Source organism: Panulirus ornatus, chromosome 57, assembly GCF_036320965.1.
Source record: "Panulirus ornatus isolate Po-2019 chromosome 57, ASM3632096v1, whole genome shotgun sequence".
NCBI lineage: Eukaryota > Metazoa > Arthropoda > Malacostraca > Decapoda > Palinuridae > Panulirus > Panulirus ornatus.
Genome location: NC_092280.1, coordinates 20,725,804 through 20,749,468, shown reverse-complemented (window position 1 = coordinate 20,749,468; position 23,665 = coordinate 20,725,804). Strand labels below are relative to the sequence as shown.

General features: G+C 42.1%; 2 protein-coding genes across 4 annotated transcripts in view; one reads left to right on the top strand and one right to left on the bottom strand.

Moving 5' to 3' along the window:
- LOC139766235 (mitotic checkpoint serine/threonine-protein kinase BUB1-like) overlaps positions 1-3,581 on the top strand; it is a 66,785-nt gene extending 63,204 nt beyond the window's left edge. Inside the window, exon 24 of the mRNA XM_071694575.1 lies at positions 3,229-3,581. Within this exon, the coding sequence (XP_071550676.1) occupies positions 3,229-3,412 (184 nt within the window). The 3' untranslated portion in view covers positions 3,413-3,581. The remainder of the gene's footprint in view (positions 1-3,228) is intronic.
- Positions 3,582-12,495: 8,914 nt separating this feature from the next.
- On the bottom strand, positions 12,496-23,377 carry LOC139766237 (uncharacterized). 3 transcript variants are annotated; one of them, XM_071694579.1, is made up of 4 exons: positions 23,220-23,377; positions 21,643-21,759; positions 18,715-18,789; positions 12,513-12,998 (listed from the first exon to the last, which is right to left on the bottom strand). In XM_071694579.1, exons 1-4 carry the CDS (start codon positions 23,240-23,242, stop codon positions 12,707-12,709), a joined length of 507 nt encoding a protein of 168 aa, XP_071550680.1. In that variant the 5' UTR covers positions 23,243-23,377; the 3' UTR covers positions 12,513-12,706. The 3 variants fall into 3 exon arrangements, with proteins under 3 accessions (XP_071550679.1, XP_071550680.1, XP_071550681.1); XM_071694580.1 differs by lacking the exon at positions 23,220-23,377 and adding an exon at positions 22,012-22,583 and having other exon boundaries at positions 12,514-12,998; XM_071694578.1 differs by lacking the exon at positions 23,220-23,377 and having other exon boundaries at positions 12,496-12,998; positions 21,643-22,000.
- Between the last annotated feature and the right edge of the window lie 288 nt (positions 23,378-23,665).

The window sequence follows — 23,665 nt, the reverse complement described above, 5'->3', positions numbered from 1 at the left end:
CATCCACACAGCCTTCGTCCAAGATACCAGACTCACCTCTAGATCCACCTTTCTACACCCACACAACCCTAAGACAAGAGAGACAACGAGCTTAAGGAAGAGGACTCACACTACTCATCCACAAAACCATAATTTCTCACACCACTCAGACCACAAAACAACTTGTGGATAATGATAACACCCTAGAAATAAAATCCATATGAATAAATTTTCACAGCACAAACTACAGTATAATCGGTACCTGCATACCTGCCCTATCACATGCCCATCCAGACAAATTCCCCAACTGCAGAATTTGACCATACCTGAAACATACCCCTGTGGAGATATCAATGCCCTCCATCCCACTTAGCTCAACACTTACCCCAAGATCCACAAGGTGAATTACTACAAATAGCTACCTCACCAACTGCATCCTTTCAACATCTTGAACCTACACAGCAAGCCAGATTGACACAGCTACAGCATCCATCCTTGCCTGACATTACCTTATCCACACCAGCACTGCACACAAGACACTTGGAGTAAGCTGCACGAACTGTCCTCTGCCCATTTGCCTATCCTAATAACACTTCACATGGCCTTCCCAAATCATACAGTTAAAAAAAGATTTGCACTATCTTAAGAAAGCAAATTAGCCAGCAGCTTCTCATCATATGGAATCTAAGTTCTAAAACTTCACTATAGGGGATTTCCTAAACCAATGTTATGCCATCTTGCATATTATCACCAACCAAGCCAGAAAAAGGCAGGTAGGTAACACAAAGACGTAAGAAGAAATGTAACTGAAACTTCACCTCACAAGATCCTATGTCTTTGATGCCCATTTCCTCTGGGAACTCTCATCATGAGGGTGGCCTCGACAAAAGGGTCTCCACTTATCCCTGTCCTTACATACCTCCCTTACATACACCATTCCATGCATTCTTACCCCATTTCTCTTAAACTATTTCCTAAAGTTACACGTGATCTTCCTCTCACACCAACCCTTTTAATTGTTCAACTGTACACTCCTTGTAAACTTCCCGTCATTCCACATGCCCAAACCCCCTCAAAGTATTATGCTTTGAACAATCTACCACTCTAAAATTCATTCCCTGCCATCCAAAGAAAGCAGCTCAGATGAAACCTTACAACACTGAAAAATTGACAAAACAAATCCAAACAAAACTATCATTAAATCATTCTTTAACAGGCACACTATAAACTACTAGTCTTTCCTCAACACACTGAGTCACAAGGACAACTGCAACCAACTCAGGAAAACCTAAAAGATGCATCATCCCAGCCCCGCACATAAATACTTATTCACTCCAATGACTTACCCCCTCCAGAGGACACAGAAACACATTTATGAAATAGGACTTTCAAATCATCACCTCTAAACAGGAAAGTCATGAATGACTTAAACAAAATCCGTCCAGAAACAACTACTCTTTTTAAGAATTCTGCTGCAACAGCCTTGACACCACAACAAACTTTTATATAAAACACTTGGTCCAATTACAGTCTAAACACATGCAAATATTTTTACCACTTCTGGCAACACAAAAAAATTCTAAACAGAAACTTGCCAATGTAATTTTTTTTTTCAGACAAGCTCACCATTTCTTACATGATTGAAGTGGTGTCAAGAACAGATGACAAAGCCTTAGAGAGAAACTTCTTCACGTGGCCCTTTGATCTGTTCCTTCTTTTGGAAATTAATATAGGAAGGGAGGATTTCCAGCCACCTGCTTCCACCCCTCTTTGTCACCTACAACATGAAGGGAATACATGAACAGTATTCTTTCTCCTCTATCCCCAGGGGACACTAATAAAACTAATTCTACAACCCTTCAACCCACCCAACTTCCCTTCCTCCTACTGCCTTGTATCAGTTGTCTTGTCTTCATAACCTTTATGAAACTGATCCATGACAAAATCAAGCAAACTATTCCACTCGAATGTACACGGCATTCCACTACCACACACATATCCTAGATAGCTCCACCCAACCACACCTGCTGTCTTGCACAAAAGTATTGGCAAAAATATCAACAAAACATTTGACACTAATCCTCAACACATTCTCACACAAAGGATGCAACAAAACATTGTTGGCCATCTTTATAGTTAAACATCAAGCACAGCAGTGGAGTTCCCTAAGGAACAGTTCTTTGTCCAGCCCTCTTCAGTCTCTTCCTACATGATCTTCCATTTTGTAGACCACAATATGACAGCCCTTTCATATGCAGATAACCTCAAATTCATATAACAGCACCCTAACACCAATGTAGCAATAATAGCAACACTATATCACACATTTAGAACAATAACTCCTTCAGTATAGAATTGCATCTCCACAGGAGTCTTTTAACTCCAGACAGATCTTGCACCCTCCCTTATCAAAATACCAACTAAAATGGGCATCACATACGCTGCACTCCTCAAACACTGACACAAGCAACAAAATTTAATTGCCCTAACAACATCAAATGGTACCAGACTTCAAAAAAATTAGAATCCCTGAGGATACAAAAGTAGCAAATACCACAAAAGAGCAATTACAACAGTTCCTGGCTACCTGTCAAACCACAAACACTTGACACATACAGTGAAGGAAAGACAGTGCAATCCCTCAGAATGCTCAGCAATCAATAATTCTCAGCAGTATCACTGGACCCTTTCTATCCAAACCACTCTATAATTAAGCATCAACCTCCAAACAGAAATAAATGGTTTACCCCTGCCTCGCATATCATCATCCTGTACCATACATTAATTTAGAACATATTAAGGACTGGAGCTCTTTGTAGATTTATTTAAGGATATAACAGAGATAGAAGCTTATTTAGGAAAAACAATGGCATATTATTTCTGATGATGATTCACTCCTTTAACCACACCAATACTGTAGCACAATGGGTGGTCTTAAACAGACCATTACCTTTGTCTTTTACTGCTTTCATAATTCCTGATTTTCTCCATGTGAACTCTTGCACAGGTAAACTTTATCGTCTTCTTTGTAAGGAATTAGATGAAGTGTATCTTTACTAATAATTCCTTATAGATTTTCCCTACAGAATTTGAATAATGAGAAGGTCCCGACACCCTTTCAGAAAGCATACATGATATATATATGTAGATGATTGGTGATTGAGAAAGGTTATACTTGTTAAATCTAAAATAATGGAAAATTGTTTAACAGGAATAGATTAATTTTTTCATTTTCTTTTTCCAATAAAGGCACTGGCAAAGAAATTTATGGCACCAGCTGTTTTCTGCACTTCTAAATGTGCCTTCATGTTCTGCAGTCCCCAGCCTGTCCCAGCTCAAGGAGAAGATTAAGATGGTATTTTTTCAAGCAGAAATGCATAAAGAGATAACAGTTAAATTTAACAGTCTCTTATCCATCGCAACTCAACACTGATGAAATTAATGCTTGGAACTAAAACTCTTTATTTCTTTGACCTCAGTCATTGATGTTGAAGAGTTCCCTTGGACACTTTTTTCTGTATTAATTTCAAAGGAATTAATTTTTTCACAAAGCCTAAAAAGCACTGGTGTAATTATCTTTTCTATTAAAAAATGTAACAAAATTAGTCTACTGCTTAAGTCATTTTGATGTTTTATGAAAAATAGCTTGTTTAATCTTGTGAATCATCGAAAAGTAAAAACTGAAGGGGAGGATTTCCAGCCCCCTGCTCCCTCCCTTTTAGTTGCCTACTACAACACGCAGGGAATAGGTGGAAGTATTCTTTCCCCTCTATCCCCAAGGATAAAATATATTCATTAATTTATTTATTATACTTGATTGCCGTTTACCCCCATCAGCGAGGTAGTGTCAGGAAACAGATGAAGAACAGCCCATCCACTCAGGGGAGAAAGAATACTTCCCACGTATTCCCTGCGTGTCGTAGAAGGCGACTAAAGGGGAGGGAGCGGGGGGCTGGAAATCCTCCCCTCTTGTTTTTTTTTTTAACTTTCCAAGAGAAGGAACAGAGAAGGGGGCCAGGTGAGGATATTCCCTCAGAGGCCCTGTCCTCTGTTCTTAACGCTACCTTGCTAATGCGGGAAATGGCGAATAGTTTGAAAGATTAAGGACTGTTGATTGGGAATACCTGGTTTAAAAAGAGAGATATACATAAGTATACGTATGTAGGTAGGAGAGATGGCTAGAGAGCATTATTGGATTACGTATTAATTGATAGGCACACGAAACAGAGACTTTTGGATGTTAATGTGCTGAGAGGTGCAACTGGAGGGATGTCTGATCATTATCTTGTGGAGGTGAGAGTGAAGATTTGTAAAGGGTTTCAGAAAAGAAGTGAGAATGTTGGGGTGAAGAGAGTGGTGAGAGTAAGTGAGCTTGGGAAGGAGACTTGTGTGAGAAAGTACCAGGAGAGACTGAGTTCAAAATGGAAAAAGGTGAGAACAAAGGAGGTAAGGGGAGTGGGGGAGGAATGGTATGTATTTAGGGAAGCAGTGATGGCTTGCGCAAAAGATGCTTGAGGCATGAGAAGCGTGGGGGGTGGGCAGATGAGAAAGGGTTGTGAGTGGTGGGATGAAGAAGTAAGATTATTAGTGAAAGAGAAGAGAGAGGCATTTGGATGATTTTTGCAGGGAATAATGCAAATGAGTGGGAGATGTATAAAAGAAAGAGGCAGGAGGTCAAGAGAAAGGTGCTAGAGGTGAAAAAGAGGGCAAATGAGAGTTGGGGTGAGAGAGTATCATTAAATTTTAGGGAGAATAAAAAGATGTTTTGGAAGGAGGTAAAGTGTGTAAGACAAGGGAACAAACGGGAACTTCAGTGAAGGGGGCTAATGGGGAGGTGATAACAAGTAGTGATGATGTGAGAAGGAGATGGAGTGAGTATTTTGAAGGTTTGTTGAATGTGTTTGATGATAAGAGTGGCAGATATAGGGTGTTTTGGTTGAGGTGGTGTGCAAAGTGAGAGGGTTAGGGAAAATAATTTGGTAAACAGAGAAGAGGTAGTAAAAGCTTTGCGGAAGATGAAAGCCGGCAAGGCAGCGGGTTTGGATGGTATTGCAGTGGAATTTATTAAAAAAGGGGGTGACTGTATTGTTGACTGGTTGGTAAGGTTATTTAATGTATGTATGATTCATGGTGAGGTGCCTGATGATTGGCGGAATGCTTGCATAGTGCCATTGTACAAAAAGGTAAAGGGGACAAAGGTGAGTGCTCAAATTACAGAGGTATAAGTTTGTTGAGTATTCCTGGGAAATTATATGGGAGGGTATTGACTGAGAGGGTGAAGGCATGTACAGAGCATCAAACTGGGGAAGAGCAGTGTGGTTTCAGAAGTGGTAGAGGATGTGTGGATCAGGTGTTTGCTTTGAAGAATGTATGTGAGAAATACTTAGAAAAGCAATTGGATTTGTATGTAGCATTTATGGATCTGGAGAAGGCATATGATAGAGTTGATAGAGATGCTCTGTGGAAGGTATTAAGAATATATGGTGTGGGAGGCAAGTTGTTAGAAGCAGTGAAAAGTTTTTATCGAGGATGTAAGGCATGTGTACGTGTAGGAAGAGAGGAAAGTGATTGGTTCTCAGTGAATGTAGGTTTGCGGCAGGGGTGTGTGATGTCTCCATGGTTGTTTAATTTGTGTATGGATGAGGTTGTTAGGGAGGTGAATGCAAGTGTTTTGGACAGAGGGGCAAGTATGCAGTCTGTTGTGGATGAGAGGATAAGAGAGATGTGTGGTAATAAAAAGAGTGTGGTTGAGAGAGCAGAAGAGGGTGTTTTGAAATGGTTTGATCACATGGAGAGAATGAGTGAGGATTGACAAAGAGGATATATGTGTCAGAGGTGGAGGGAACGAGGAGAAGTGGGAGACCAAATTGGAGGTGGAAATATGGAGTGAAAAAGATTTTGAGTGATCAGGGCCTGAACATGCAGGAGGGTGAAAGGCGTGCAAGGAATAGAGGGAATTGGAACGATGTGGTATACCGGGGTCAACATGCTGTCAATGGATTGAACCAGGGCATGTGAAGTGTCTGGGGTAAACCATGGAAAGTTCTGTGGGGCCTGGTTGTGAAAAGGGAGCTGTGGTTTTGATGCATTATTACATGACAGCTAGAGAATGAGTGTGAACGAATGTGGCCTTTGTTGTCCTTTCCTAGCACTACCTCGCACACATGAGGGGAGAGGGGGTTGTTATTTCATGTGTGGCAGGGTGGCGATGGGAATGAATAAAGGCAGACAGTATGAATTATGTGCATGTGTATATATGTAAATGTCGAGATGTATAGGTATGTATATTTGCGTGTGTGGACGTGTATGTATATACATGTGTATGTGGGTGGGTTGGGCCATTCTTTTGTCTGTTTCCTTGCGCTACCTTGCTAACACGGGAGACAGCGACAAAGCAAAATATATAGTATGCATGTACATGTACATGTTATGTATATGTGCGCATATGGGTGTTTATATGATAAGGTTGACAGATGCTTTATAGGTCTGGGAGGTAAGTTGCTAGAAACAGTGAAAAGTTTTTACCAAGGATGTAAGGAATATGTACGAGTAAAAAGAGAGGAGAGTGATTGGTTCCCAGTGAATGTTAGTCTGTGGCAGGGGTTTGTGATGTCGCCATGGTTGTTTAATTTGTTTATGGATGAGGTGGTTAGGGTGGTAAATGCAAGAGTTTTGGAAAGAGAGAAGAGTATGAGAGGGCCCGCGAAAGTGAGTCATTTGTTGTTTGCTGATGATACAGCTCTTGTGGCTGATTCGAATGAGAAATTGCAGAAGTTGGTGACCGAGTTTGGAAAAGTGTTTGAAAGGAAAAAGTAGAGAGTAAATGAGAATAAGAGTAAGGTTATTAGGTTCAGTAGGGTTGAGGGACAAGTTAATTGGGATGCAAGTTTGAAAGGAGAAAAATTGGAGGAAGTATATCTGGGAGTGGACTTAGCAGTGAATGGAACTATGGAAGCAGAAGTGAGTTTCAGGGTGGGGGAGGGGGCAGAGGTTCTGGGGGGGATGTAGAATGTGTGGAAGGAGAGAAAGTCATCTCATATAGCAAATATGTGTATGTTTCAAGGAAGAGCAGTTCCAACAATGTTGTATGGTTGCGAGGCATTGGGCTATAGATAGGGTTGTACAGAGGAGGGTGGATGTGTTGGAAATGAAATATTTGAGGACAATATGTGGTGTGAGGTGGTTTGATTAAGTAAGTAATGAAAGGGTCAGAGAAATGTTTGGAAATAAAGAGAGTGTGGTTATGAGAGCAGATATGGTTTGGACATATGGAGAGAATGAGAGAGGAAAGATTGATAAAGAGGATATATGTGTTGAAGATGGAAAGATGGAGTGAAGAAGAATTTGTGTGATCAGGGTCTGAACATACAGGAGGATGAGAGGCGTGCAAGGAATAGATGTGGTATACCAAGGTCAACGTGCTGTCAATGGACTGAACTAGGGCATATGAAACATCTGGGGTAAATCATGGAAAGGTTTCTGGAGCCTGGATATGGATTAGCTTACCAAAAGGAAAGGAGTTTACTGTTGCATAAATGAATAGTGAATAAATGTCATGTGCCATGTGACTGTGTGTGCTTTGTCTGTGTACTCAAGTTTACAGATTTGCTATTTGTTTTTAATGACAAAATGTTCTAAGCAGCCACATATTAAATATATATTTCTGTGGTATAGATGTAACAATGAAAAACTCATCCTTTGTAATGTTTTTAATCAAAGTACCAAAATTATATCTTTCATTACTCTAAAGTTTTCTAGAATGAAGTTTAGAGAGTGAGTAGGTGCCCCCATGTGATAAAGGATGATGAGAAAAATAATGGAACAGAGTAACAAATCTGTCTCAGGAAATTGGTAAATATCTTAAGGCGATGAACAGTGGGTAAGAACAATAGCTTCCACAGAGGGATGTGAATTATGTTTATCTGTTAGCTACCTGCTTCTTAGCCTTTAATGCCTCACTCTTACCAGGTCACTGACAGACAGACCAACTGTGGTGCAATGTTTTCAGAAGCTCCTAACCAATGTTCCTACCAATTACTTCTACCTAAAGTGTTTACTTAATATTACAACCTACTACTTCTATTTAATGCTCCTACCTAATGTTCCTACCTACAACTACCTAGTGTTTCTAACAAAAGTTCCTGTCTAAAATTCCTACCTATTACTTCTAACTATTGCTCCTACCATTCTGCTAAAGGGCAGGGCTTGTGCAAGGCACTCACCATGGGAAAACCTACAAATGCGAAGAATGAGTTATGTGAGGTAAGTGTTGTCAAGAGTTATTTGTGAGGAGAGCTTGTATGTTTGTATAGAGAATACTTAAGAAATCACCTTTCATCCTGCTGATCCTTTTAGAGGCCCTCCTCCTATTCTCACAAGTGCATCCTCTGCACTTCCATCAACATTGTACATTTACATTTCATTCACTTCTGTGAAACCGGAATGACATTTTCTTCCTAATCTGATATCTTAATAAGTAGTCTCCTTTTTTCTGAGGACATACAAATGCTTTTATGGGTTGGTGGGAGCTTGGCATGCCATGCTCCTTAGCATAGGCAGACAAGACAGGCTAATGCAATGAGTGCTGTAGTAGTGCATTACGTGGGGTAATCCCAGAAAAAAGGCACACAACTAAGCACTACACTTCAAGAGGGTACTCAGACCTGCGAGCTGTTCCAATCACTCATCCTTTGTTCAAGTTGCCATTTATGGACATCCAATAAATGTTCACAGAATTTGAATTAATCTTTTAACACCCCCTGATGATGAACTGATGTTCTTTTAGGAAACAACAGCTGACAAATTAATTTGCTGGCTTTCCCAACAATGTTTAATTTTCAGCTGACTTATCATACTTATCATAGAAGTTTCTTCCATTCCTAAGAAGGCATGGAAAAAAGTCCTGATCTCAGTACCCCAGCTATTACCATTATATGTACATAGTCATCCATCCGAAGGCTGTGCATACACAGTGACCCCTTGGCAAATACATAGGTTATAAGTTATGAGTAATATGATATGTATCAAATACTGAGGAAGAAGATATATAATCTGATAAACGTTAGGAGTTCTTAAGTCACTCACAAGTGATTTTGTAGGCTTAACATGCACTGATGGGAGGTTTGCAAGGGGGTATCCTCACAGTCGGAAGAAATTATGTGACAACTGCACCTAATTTTCTCTATATATAATTCTTTGGTAACATGACAAGTAGAGCTAGAATATTAAAAAAAAATCAATATTCACTCACACATAACAGCCACTCCATGAACATACACTTATTTGTAATGTGAAAAAAGTTATATTTCAACTTATATCCATATTGTTCATCACAAACACTTTGTATGAAATTAAGTTAGAGATTTCAGGAAGAGAAACAAATCACGGTTTCCTCAACATTTGCCAGCCAATCTCCCACACCATGTATGTTAGCATGATAGGTATTTATTCATTATACGTAATCAATGTTTCCCACATCAGCGAGGTAGCACCAGGAAACAGACTAAGAATGGCCCAACCACACATATAGATATAAATACCCATACACACACATATACATACAGGCATACACATATAAACACATGTACATATTCATACTTGCTTGCCTTCATCAAATCCTGTCGCTACCCCGCCACACAGGAAATAGCATACCCCCCTTTTCAGCGAGGTAGTGCCAGGAAAAGACAAAAATGGTCACATTCGTTCAAACTCAGCCCCTAGCTGTCATGTGTAATGCACCAAAACCACATCCAGGCCCCAGATGTATCACATGCCTTGGTTCGGTCCACTGACATCATGTTGATACTGGTTTACCACGGTTTACCACATCGTTCCAATTCACTCTATTTCTTGCAAGCCTTTCACCCTCTTGTATGTTCAGGCGTGATCACTCAAAATCTTCATGCCATCCTTCCAACTCCAATTTAGTCTCCTGCTTCTCCTTGTTACCTCCAACTCCGACACATATATCCTCTTTGTCAATCTTTCCTCAGTCATTCTCTCCATATGTCCAGACCATTTCAACACTCCCTCTTCTGCTCTCTCAACCGCACTTTATAGTTCCACACACAGCTCATGCCTCACAACCATATAACATTGTTGGAACTACTATTTCTTCAAATATAATCATTTTTGCTTTCCAAGATAACATTCTCTTCTTCACACATTCTTCATCACTCCCATAACCTTCGTCACCTCCCCCACCCTGTGACTCACTTCTGCTTTCATGGTTCCATTCGCTGCTAAATCCACTCTCAGATATCTAAAACACTTCACTTCCTCCAATTTTTCTCTTCAAACTTACATCCCAATCAACTTGTCCCTCAACCCTGCTGAACCTAATAACCTTGCTCTTATTAACAACTACCCTCAACTTTTTCCTTTCACACACTTTTCCAAACTCAGTCATCAACTTCTGCAGTTTCTCATCTGAATCAGCCACCAGTGCTGTATCATTAGCAAACAACAACTGACTCTTCTCAGGCCCTTTCATCCCCAACGGACAGCATGCTCACCCCTCTCTCCAAAACTCTCGCATTTACCTCCCCATCCATAAACAAATCAATATCATCACACACCCCTGCTGCAGACCCACCGTACACATGCCTTACATCCTTAATAAAAATTTCTCACTGCTTCTAGCTACTTTCCTCCCACACCATATACTCTTAAGACCTTCCATAAAGCTTCTCTATTAACCCTATCATATCCCTTCTCCAGATCCATAATGCTACATAATTAATGTTTTTCTAAGTATTTCTCACACATATTCTTCAAGGCAAACATCTGATCCACACATCCTCTACCACTTCTAAAACCACGCTGCTCCTCCTCCATGCCTACTCCATCTCAATCAATACACTCCCATACAATATTCGAGGAATACTCAACAAACTTATGCCTTAGTAGTCTGAAACTTTATTCCCTTTGCCTTTGTATATTGGCACTATGCAGGCATTCTGCCAATCCTCAGGGAATTCATCATGATCCATACATACATTGAAAATCCTTACCAACCAATCAACAACACAGTCACCCCCTTTCATAATAAATTCAACGGCAATATCATCCAAAACTGTCACCTTGCCGGATTTCATCTTCCACAAGGCTTTCACCACCTCTTCTCAACAAAACCATTCTCTCTGACCCTCCCACTTCGCACATCATCCTGACCAAAACACTACATCTGTCACTCTATCATCAAACACATTCAAAAAAACCTTCAAAATACTCACTCTATCTCCTCACTTCATTGCTACCTGTTATCACTTTCCCTCTTGCCCCCTTCACTGATGTTACCATTTGTTCTCTTTACTTCCACACATTATTTCCTCCTTCCAAAACATCTGTTTATTCTCTAGAGTTTAATGATACTTTCACCCTAACTCTCATTTGCCCTCTTAACCTCCTGATGCTTTCTCTTATACATTTACCAGTCATTTGCACTCCTTCCTTGTAAGTATTGTTCAAATGCCACACACACATCTCTTGCACATGCCATCACTGCTTCCCTAAACACATCTCATTCCTCAACCACTCCCCTCATGTCATTTGCTCTCACCTTTTGCCATTCCACACTCAATCTCTCCTGGTACTTCCTTACACAAGTCTCCTTTCCCAGCTCACTTACTCCCACCACTCTCTCCTTCCCGACACTCTCTCTTCTTTTTTGAAAACCTCTACAAATCTTCACCGTTGCCTCCACAAGATATATATTATATCTGTCATTATACTTCACCGTTATTTCGCATGTCAGCAAAGTAATGCCAGGTAAGACAACAAATGGCCCATCCTCGCATATACACACACATATATGCCTATATACGCACATATACAGACATATACATATACACACATGTACACATTCATACTTACTTGCCTTCATCCAATCCTGGCACTGCCCAACCCCACAGGAAACAGCAATGCTACCCCCTGCTTTAACAAGGCAGTGCCAGGAAAACAGACAAAAAGGCCACACTCAGTCTCTAGCTGTCATGTGTAATGTATCAAAACCACAGCTCCCTATATGCATGCGCAGGAATGACCTGTCCTAATCAAAGATCATCTCAAAGAAAAAAGTAAAATAAAGAGAAAGCAGAAACTCTTCAGGTTTCTACGGGCATTTGTACATCTGACCCTTACAGGTAGAAAGTGTACTGGAATAGGGAAAGACAAATAACTTTAGATATGGAAAATGATTTGCAAGAGTATCATATGATTTTGAAGTGGAAAGAATATCCACTACATTACAGAAGAATTAATATACTCTATTATGAGTAATATTGGAGAAAAGATGACCAATACAACAACAGATAATACAGGTAAAAGATCTCCAGTCTGAACACCCGAAATATGAAGAGCTAATGGTGCTTGATTACTAAAGATTTTCTCTAAAATGCCACAAGTTTCTTAGTTTGAATTTTAGGTGGTAGTGTTCTACACTTTTCAAGTTTTTATTTATCATGAGTGATCATATTTTGCCCTTATAATGGAATCCAATCGCCACACTATACATGATGCTATATTTCATGTGTTTGGAGCAGGCTAGAAATAACTTTTGTTGATAAAAAATAATGCTTTTATGTGTTCCATATACTGTACTATATATTTACATACATTACATATAAATACCATAAAAATTGAAAACTCCACCAGAAGGACTGGAGTAGAGGTATACCTGTACTAGAAGCTGACAAGATACTTTCAAAATTACATGCACTATCAAGATTCAATGAAGTGTATTCACTGCTTCAACTGCAACTCTTGGCCAATCTTCAAGGGGGTAGATATCCTTAACCTGATGAGGATGATTGGGCTGATGTTTGTAGTGTCTTCTTTTCTTTAAGAATTTATTGTTTGGTTGGGCCCGTGCCCAAAATTTGTGAGGCACATATCTTTTCTGGACCGAGTGTTGCTTGCTCTTATTAGGCTGCATAATCCCTTCAGTCTCCTTGTTATTGTTACTCTGAGGGGTGTTGAATGATTTAAGAACTTGATCTGGAGAACGGATGCCAAGAAACCTGTGAAGTAGTGATCATCAGTACTCAAGGGTTTGTTTGATCTTGTGGAACAGACACTGAGTGTGCATGAATGATGTCACAGCTATCCACCAACAATACCACTCATGGTCTACACCTGTGCCATACCCAAAAAAGAATGACCTATGCCCATCAGTTATATTGACAAGAAATCACTGGTAACTTATCAATATCATCTTGTATGTACAATACTTCATCCTGTATACACTGCACAGAGGAATGTCTGTGACAACTTAATATAATTATCAAATCCACTGTGCTCAAAGTTATGGTTCTGGATATGATTGTCTAGTGGCTTTGCAATGTTTTTTTTCTAAATGACAAATTTCACATTCTGACATGCTGCTAAATATTTGTTTCAGTTTTATGAATTTTTTACAGTTACTTAATGCTATAATGAAACTGAATCATTTGACTATTCTATACCAAGCAGCTTCTCCCTCCTTAACAAGGTAGCTCTAGGGACAAACAAAAAATGGCCTTGCAAAAATTCAATCTCAAGTTTATTATGTATCGTGCTGAAACCAGATCCCACCATCCAAAACCAAGGGCAAACAAAATGAAAAATAAGTGCACTGCATATTTCTTTTCTGAATTCTATGATTCTGTTGTAGGTGAATCTCAAGAAAGAAAACCCTTCTGCAAGAGAGAAGACAATAAGGTTGGAGTATGCCTACTCTGTCCTGAGAATAAAAAGACACTTACTGGTAAAGCACTAGGAAGATGTCTCAAAATGTCAAAAGTAAATCACCTGGGTAAGAATATACTGCTTCTGTGATTTACACTGGTGACAAAAGCAGATGTACCCATTTTGCCACCTTCCTAATTGACAAGTTGATATGAGGGAAATTTTCTCATTAAAAGTGTGCTAATATGTATCACCAAATAAAACTCCATTGATTTTTACTATCAAATATCTTCTATCAGATGCCATTCAAAAATGGTTGCTGGACTCATGAACTTAATGTAATAAAATATGGTTCCCCCTGTAAGGTCTGCAAGTTAGTCTTGAGCAGTCAGCAAAGTATACTGTTTATCCACAACTGCTTGATTAACTATTACCTTATAATCTCCACACATTCTGACTGACGTCAGGTTTAGGCACTTTCACAATAGGTACAGCCCTGTAACTCTGTGCAGTCTCTACAATGATCCCATTTCCTTCAAGCCAGTCAAGTTTCTTTTCTACCTTCTTTCACTATGATAGGGATATGCTGAGTCTTACAATAAACAGGCCTGATATCATTATGAACATTCAACTGAACTTCCTGTCATCAGACCACAATACCTCCAAAAAATGTTCATATTTACACGAGACTGGAAAACAGCAACACCAACACAATCAGCAGACAAATTGAGTATCTCATTCCAGTTCAATTCAAGATCATGCAAGCATCTTCTTCCCAAAACAATTAGTAGACAAATTAAATACCTCATTCCAGTTCATTTTAAGAATATGCAACCAACCTTTTCCCCAGGTGAATTAATTGAACAACACATCTACCATGTCCAAACTCACTGTAACTCTTATTTATCATTACCTACTTACCAGTAAGAGTTCCAAGTATGATTACTGACTTCCCATGGCATATTCATTATCAAAGAATATGCATTTGTATCAATATCCATTTTATCCTAATCATCACTTAAGAGGTCAACTGAATGAGATGCTGTCTTCACTGGCCTTGGTAGCATACACAAAAAACACATTTGCTGCATTACAATTTTCAGATTCAACACTGCTCCTCATCTACAATATTCACTTTTCCTCTAACTATACTTTTACATGCTTAATACTCATGCCTAATTTCGTCTCACTGAAAACACTCTTCTTAAATTAACATACAGAGTAGTGAGCACCCAAACACTTTCCACTTCATTTTCTTGAGTGCTCTCAACCTTTTGTTTCCACTGCTCATTATTTCCAGCCTTCAACTGCATTTCCCTCAAGGATAGACCCTTCCTCAATATTTTTATTGCTATTATCACCCAAAAATTCTTCTAGTATTTTTTTTCTACTAAATTCAATGCAAGTGCTAACCTACAGGCTTTCTGGAAAGTCAATGGTAATCAGTTGTCTTGGATTCATCCATTATTAAGGACTGTAACAACTTTTTACTTTAAAACAATGTCCAGAAGAGCCACAACTACAAAAAATAGTCTAATGCCAATATAAAATCACTAATTCATTCTTACCTCGATCTTGTGGCAAATTTGGTCTCACTTATTTCCAGTGGGGCAAAAGTGACAGGTTTGGAGGGGTCCAGCAGGTTCTCCAAGGTGTAGTACTGGATTGGTCCAGCTTTAGCAAGGAGGTCGTCCTTCTCTCATCAGTCACACATTTGCTTCTATTTCTCACTCGTCAATAGGAAGTCCATAGGCCCTGCATTGTTTCCTCTTATTTTTCATAACTTGTCGAAGTTTACAACTCTTGCTATAACTTCCACACAGCGTCTGTTCTCCTGACGGTCTCAGACATACCGACAACAATTACATCCTAGACGTCAATGCAACTTTTCGAAGCTTTGTTGGTGGAAAGGCAAAGGATGTGTGCAAATATTTGGTTACAGGGGTGGAAACGTTTTCTTTTCAAATTATCACTTTACAGAGAGGCGTCGGGCGTATCAACCTTATCTATGCAGTTTATAAACAAAAACTCCTAAATATATTACATCCTCCGGTAAGTACGGGTTGAAAAGCCTAAGAGTAGGGGGTTCCCCGGAACCATCGCAATGAGGCGCAGAAGGTGCAGGTGACGTTACCCCTGAGGAGAGCTCGAGTTCCTCGTCGTTGATCAGTACTGGGTCATCATCCCATGATGTTTTTTGGCTCCGATACGGCGCTAACGTTACCTTCATTCATTTTCTGCTTGCGTAAGTCGTAGACGGCTGTAGAAACTGGAGCTATGAGGATCAATCTAACAACAGTTGGTGAAATGTTTCCTGTGGAGAATGATTCATCAGGCTCTGAGTTTTCTAAGCGGTCCCGTTCATGTATTTACACATTAAGGCAGGTCGAAGTGATGGGGTTGGTGAAGTTACCCCACGACTCCCGGGGACACAGGCTGCCAGCAGGGACACGATAAATCGTCAAATCTTCATTTGCAGGATCTTGTCAAGTTTTGAGTACATAAAGCGGCCAGACGTTGGTGATTAATAATCGTCTTGAAGCGCCCACTACTGAGACTGTCCTATTCTATTTTTAAGAACATAGTCCATGTAGCGCCTGTAGGTTTTGGTAGATTTGACAGTCTCCACACCTTCAATGTAACGCCTGTACGTTTTGGTAGCTTTGAACAGGCTGGTGTACAGTGTCTCCACATCTGCGCCAAGGTTTACAGTGATACATCTGTTGACGCTGGGTACGTATGTTGATGTATTTCGTCGGTATACTGTAGTAAAGGCGCTCGTGTGTTGGTAACTGATGTGCTAAGGAGTACCTGGCTATGATTATGATGGTCATGTGACTGACACAATGCAGGGCCTCAGCGGACTTACAATACTGGTTAACGAGGCTACCTCTGATAAAGTAGTCCAGCGTTCTGCCTTGCTACTGTGAAAGACTATGTGGAGTGCAGATATCCAAAGAATGTTGGACACCAATAGGGGAGAGTTCTTCATTCCTCCACATTCAGTGGGTGAATAGAAATCACCAACCAAGTCCAAAATATTCCAAACTACAATCAGACTGATAAAAACCCCGTTACGTTTGATTCTCATGGCATACTAATGGTAATTGTTGTTAAACCCATTCAGGATTTTGTTCCACTGGGTATCATGTGCCAAGGTACATTTTGGGTATCGTTTAGTCCGCTGATTAGTGTCCATACACTCTGAAGGCAGGGAAACCAATGAGTGATGCTAGTGATATCTTGCCAGGTCCGTTGGATGTAGATGAACCGACTAACCTGGCCAACATAGACACTTACTCGATCAAACCACCTCACACCACATATTGTCCTCAAACATTTCATTTCCAACACATCCCCCTTCCTCCGTACATCCTCTACTATAAGCCATACCTCGCATCCACATAACATTGCTGACACTACTACATCTTCAAACATACCCATTTCCCCCTCTCAGATAACTTTTCATTCTAGATATTTTTCAATGCACCCAGAACCTTAGCCCCCCACCCTCACAAAGCCTATGACACACAGACCTATGAAGACGAAAAGTGTGCCAAGACTTAAGCTATTTTCTTTCCATAATTGTGTTATTGTCAGCCACATTCATACGTTAGAAAATTTACAGGAAAACGCTTCCGAAATTTCCAACAACTGGTTTTTCATATGAGCACAGGATCTGATCTTATAAATGTGATTTGTACTCTATTTTGTTTTGGAATTTTGTTGCTAGATACTGATGTCACGGCTATAAATGAATGAGATCTTAGGACCCGGCTCTATATATTTTGCATTCAATTTTGCATGGGTCGCTAAAAAATAGTACAGCGGTTTTATATTTCATCGTTTATTGTTTCCAGCAATAATACTTTACGACGAATGAGTTTCTCGCATCAGCTGGCCTTCTGAGGATGTAAGGTTGCGGTTAAAAGACTTCAAAACGCAGTATCTTAGACTCATTACTACTAAAGGCTGACCAGCAACTCAATTACTCATCATAAACTCGAAAGAATTCAGCTACCAAGATAAGCTGACTGCACCCAATTTCTCATAAACTCATTGGCACAAGTCAAGTGTCCATTGGGCGAATCTGGACTTCAACAAGGCTTCAAACATCTGTACCGCATTTTAGACAACCGTAAAGTACGGTTGGCGGGAGTATGCTCATTGCTGACAAATGCATAACACCAGCAATACTATCTTTCGATTTCACGATCGATACTGTAAGGGAGGCTAGGAAAAACTACTACTACAGCGGCGAGTTTCGTTCAGGGAGGAGGGACGAGGGAGACACAATGAAGGCAGTCGCACCTACAAAGCTAGAGGTCTCGCGCTCTCCTAAACAGCCTTGGAAGAATCCAGTGGTCTGTTTCTGTTTGAATTCCTTGTGTTCCTTCATAACGACGTGAAGCATTTGTTTCCAGTTTCATTCAGGAAGTAAAAATAGTAATTTGAATTTCATGTAATATAACACAGCCCCCCCCCCCCTTAGAATATAAAATGTAAGAGCTAGGCTGCTCCTCCGTACTCGACTGATGGTCGTCATAATCTTCACTTGATTCAAACTTTACCACAAGTCACCGTCCCTGCTGACCCTTCCCACCCACCCTCCGTCTCCTGACGAAGCTACAAAGAATGCGCAAAAAGCTTCAAACTGTCTGTGTTGAGTGTCGTCGTACCTTAACCTGTGAAGCACTAGATGGGGAAGTACAGCCACTGAACACACCGGATGATATGGTATATAATTATACTAAACTTACTTCTGACTATATACACAGGATGAAACTAAGAAGTTAGTTATGAGATCTATAAAAATATTACTAATAATACTATGAGCCATAACAGCTGCAATAAACATGCGAAATATATAAAATAACAACAAAGAAAATACTACTACTACTGGCATTATTCTTAATACGAAGCTCAAATCAGTGTCATGTGTGAACGCCTTCTGCAGGAGACATTCCTGCAGTGAGAGTGTAGTGGTGTGTGGGCTGGCCTACCTGCATGGCTACGATACCCCGCACTACTGCCACCACCACCACCACCACCAGCAGGAGAGACCCCTACCTCTCCGGTACGTAGGGGCTGGAGAGCAGCAAGATGCACAGCAGCAACAGCGATGAGAGCAGCGCCGCCCGGTACCTGCCGACATGAGAGGACATTCACATTATTGTTACATCTTAACCTCAACACTACTCAACACGTCTGCCTCTGTCGGTCCTTACCCTAACCAGTCTGTGATATCCACGTCAAATGTCACTCAGGTCACTGTAGGCCATAACACACCAGCCACTATTCACTACGCTACAGTTTCACCAGGTATAAATAAGAATAACAAAACAACAAAATAACTTTAAATAACAAAATAACAAAATAACTTAATGAAACGGAACAGAAGACATGGACCAAAGCTGCCTTTCAACTTGGTAAAACGTTTTACACGGTTCGAAACTGAGTCGCTGGTATTCCTGAGTGAGTGAGTCGCATAAAGATCTATAATCGTACCAGAATATAACGTACGAGGCAATACCTGTAAAACTCTTTCCGTAAGACACACACAGCAAACACATACACACGAAGTCAGGAATGACTGACCTTTAAGTTTTCTAACCGTTTAAATGATGCCAACAGTGAACAGTCCTTCGAGTGATGGAAGGAAAGACAACCAGACACCATAACATGAAATTCAGCTAGTAAATTCTTAGGAAATGACTCAAGAGAAGTACTTTTATGGCGCTGGCGTGGTGGATGAATGGTAGACGCCAAATTAGGACGTAACAAACATGGACAGCATGTATAAATAAAGAAAAATTTTCATAATGTCGAAAGATTTTGTCCCCAGGAATGCAGAACTCCCCTCCTCATACAGTACACATAACGTATTAACAAATAGGTAATCACACACACACACACACGCTGCCACAGCAACACACCGTGAAGCTGAGCTTAAGAGAGCGTTCGTGCATTAAGTACACATGAAACAGATATCTTCATTACGCACTCGCGAGAGGAGGAAGGTTGCAGGACCTGCCGCCCGCGGTGTCATGTTGTGGGAAGGCGGTGCACAACACACGTCACTCAGACTCCCACCACACCAGGTGACCCGGTCATCGCCACCGCCGCCGCCCCGCACTTAACGATGCGGTGGTGAGCCTCTTCTGCAGCACAACCCAGCCACTGGCACACACCACGCCCCACCTGACCACAACCTGCGCCACAACACACGGGGATCCCTCACCATCTGCTACACTGACCACAACCCTGCATCACGACACACTAGGATCCCTCACCTTCTGCTACACGTCAGGTGTACACTCCTGCGTGCAGGTGTCACGATTAATTGGGGTGAGTTAAGTAGTGGTCTAATCACGGGTGGGCGAGAGTTTCGCAATCTAATGTTGGGAGGAACTAATGCTACAAACTCAGCCGTAATTACTGAGCGAGTGTGGAGCAGCAGCAGCAGCAGGCTGTGCTACATACATGGAACGGGTGAGGAACACAAGTCATGCAACCATGGATGATGATTACGTGGGTCCATCATATACACAAGTACATGTAAGAGGAATACGATATACAACACAAAGACCTGACCTATCTTTACGGTCATGAGACTACGCTTGGCTGCGCGCGCGCGCGTGTGTGTGTGTGTGTGTGTGTGTGCGTGCGTGTGATTACTACTTGTGTTACGGGGAAAGAGAGTTTTACATTCGTGTTGCCCAGTAACACGACACTGTATGTTACATGTCTTTACACACACACACATCCTAGTATATGTTAGGTATCCACTCTCTCGACAAGACCCTGAGGGACGAAGAACAACTGGATCGACTGTGGACCAGGTGTTGCGACCAGAATTTGAACTTTCGCAAATTAGATTCAAGTGACGAAGTGTCTGCGAGAGCGTGTGTGAGGCTGCGATTCGTGTGAGTGGTCAGTTCGCTGACGACCCTGCAGTAGGGTCCTGCTCTCTGCTCCTGGTACCCTCAACATCTTATGATTATCACGACGGCTGCTGAGAAGTCTAGTGTCATCCAACTTTCACACTTTAATATCTTTATTTCAGAGTCATCTTTTTTAACTTCTTTGAAGAGATGTAATTTTTCATCTGGGGTGTCTCCTCCTTTGGAAATAATTGTCGTATTTCTCATGTATATTTCGTTCCTCCGTCCCAGTGCTTCCCGCCTCACGCGTGTTTCGTTCCTCCGTCCCAGTGCTTCCCGCCTCACGCGTTTCGTTCCTCCGTCCCAGTACTTCCCGCCTCACGCGTGTTTCGTTCCTCCGTCCCAATGCTTCCCGCCTCACGCGTGTTTCGTTCCTCCGTCCCAGTGCTTCCCGCCTCACGCGTTTCGTTCCTCCGTCCCAGTGCTTCCCGCCTCACGCTGGGGGAAAGCGTTGCACTCGCCACTTATGAAACGTAACACCTCTGACTCACCCAGAGTTTCACTCCTTGATTTCGCTGCTGGTTTAATGGTCGTTCTCCGTCTGTGGCACTCGCGTTAGTTAGCTAGACCCCACCATGATCATCTCAGGCAGATGTCCACTCTTTTCGGGAGGAAAGTCCGTCATGTGTCCGGAAAATAAGCCTTGAAGACCGTTCATATTCAGGAAAAGACGCTTGGTCTTTTACACATGGTATTCTCCTCATGACATACATCTACGCCCTCACTTATCAAAAAACACCAAGGGGGACATGACAATACAAGCGCCAGATCAAGCGATCCTGGCGAATACTGCCTGCGTGAGGCCAGGAGAGAATGTGGTACCTGTGTGAGGCCATGAGTGGGTGTGGTACCTATGTGAGGCCAGGAGTGCGTGTGGTACCTGTGTGAGGCCAGGAGTGCGTGTGATACCTGTGTGAGGCCAAGAGGAGGCGTGGTAACTGTATGAGGCCAAGAGGAGGCGTGGAAACTGTGTGAGGCAAGGAGTGGGAGTGGTGCCTGTGTGAGGCCAAGAGGAGGCGTGGTACCTGTGTGAGGCCAGGAGTGGCAGTGGTACCTGTGTGAGGCGAGGAGGACGGAAAGCACTTGCGTGCAGCACATGGCCGCCAGTAAGAGCGGTCGGGGTACCCGCTGGGCCAGACGCAAGATCTGCCGGTAAACCGTCTTTCGGAACCTATAGTGCAGAGAAGAACATATGTTTGAGGCATGAAGGAAGTAGGAACTCTCTTCCCTGCATGGTTCACAGGCATAGAAATATTTCATCATAAAGTCTCTGGAGAGCGGCGGTACTAATGAATACCATGAGCAGGTAGTTACTGAAGGCATGACATGATATATATATAGGTCAGTATGATGCAAGGAGGCCCACACTATCTTACGTCTACCACCACCAACCAACCGACCACCAAACACCAGACTGGCAAACCTCATCATCTCCTGCTGCAGTGACGGACGACCTCGCCACCTGTACTATATATAAAGCTCAACACACATACACACACTACCGAGAGCTGCCCGCCATCAGTGACTAGTTTCACTTGAGGTGGCGCGCACCAGACTGCTGTGACCCGGGCCACACCTCCCTCCCTACTTTCCGCTCTCCACTCCCTCACCATCACCATCCCCCGCCCTCATGCACTATCACCGCCACCTTCACGCTGTGCCACTTGGGGCGGCCGAGCAAGAAGCTGGATCACCAAGCAGGAATGAGGGGGGGAAAACTCCCTCGATGGACGGGGTTACTTTTTTTTTTCGAAAGGGGAACAAAGAGCGCATGCCAGGCGAGTCGTTCTCCAGATGCGTCCAGCGGAGTGCCACGGGTTTGTGTTCTGGGATCGTGACTGTTCTTGCCGAGAGGTGCAGATCCCTATCGGAATGTGTCTGCAGATGACACTAAACAAGAGATTATGAGGGAAGTGATACGCGACGAGGATTGAATCGCCTTCCACGGGGGACCCTTACAGACTCACATCTGAAACACGGTTGATGAAACTCGGCCCTAGCAAAATAATGAGAGTGGGTCACAGTAGGAGAAATCCTCGATATGAATAACATCCACAGGAAATAAGAAGCAGGAACCTGTGTGTGTGTGTGTGTGTGTGTGTGTGTGTGTGTGTGTGTGTGTGTGTGTGTAACTTGGGAATGGACATTGTCCCTAACCTCTCGCCAGAGTTCCGCCTGACGAAAAAATTTGAGGAGACCTACTGTAGCTGCTGCCAAAAGTATCAGAACATCATCAAATGTGGATAAGGAAATATCCATCAAGCTGTTCACGTCCTACAGAGGACTCAAAGCGTGTCTTTGCGATTCTAGAGAATCACAAAGAGTTAACTGAGAAGGTCCGGAGGAGGACAACAAAGGTGGCACTAAAAATCAAGGAAACTGAGCTGGGGGGAAAAGTCTTTAGAGGCAGTAAATTTGCCTACCGTGGAAGAGAGAAGAGTTTGAGGTGATCTGATCCCAACCTTTATAAGTTTCTACATAGACCGATGACGTAAACGGTGAACAGTCCTTTGAGAAACGTAGGAATAGACGAAGACGTAACGTGAAATTAAGCAAGATACGTGCGTAAAGAGAACGAACAGATGTAAACACTTACTTCACGAAGGTAACGAATGACAACGAATGACAGACCTCAGAGTTGACATCAACGCCATCTTCACCAGGACATCATCTACATGACAGGAATACAAACATCAGAAGCGTATGGGAGGCAATCAGGATACTGTCATACCACCACTCTCACACCCGTCACCATTATACCACCACTCTCACTCCCGTCACCATCATACCACCACTCTCACTCCCGTCACCATCATACCACCACTCTCACACCCGTCACCATTATACCATCACTCACGCCCGTCACCATTATACCACCACTCTCACTCCCGTCACCATCATACCACCACTCTCACACCCGTCACCATTATACCACCACTCTCACGCCCGTCACCATTATACCACCACTCTCACACCCGTCACCATTATACCACCACTCTCACTCCCGTCACCATTATACCACCACTCTCACACCCGTCACCATTATACCACCACTCTCACGCCCGTCACCATTATAC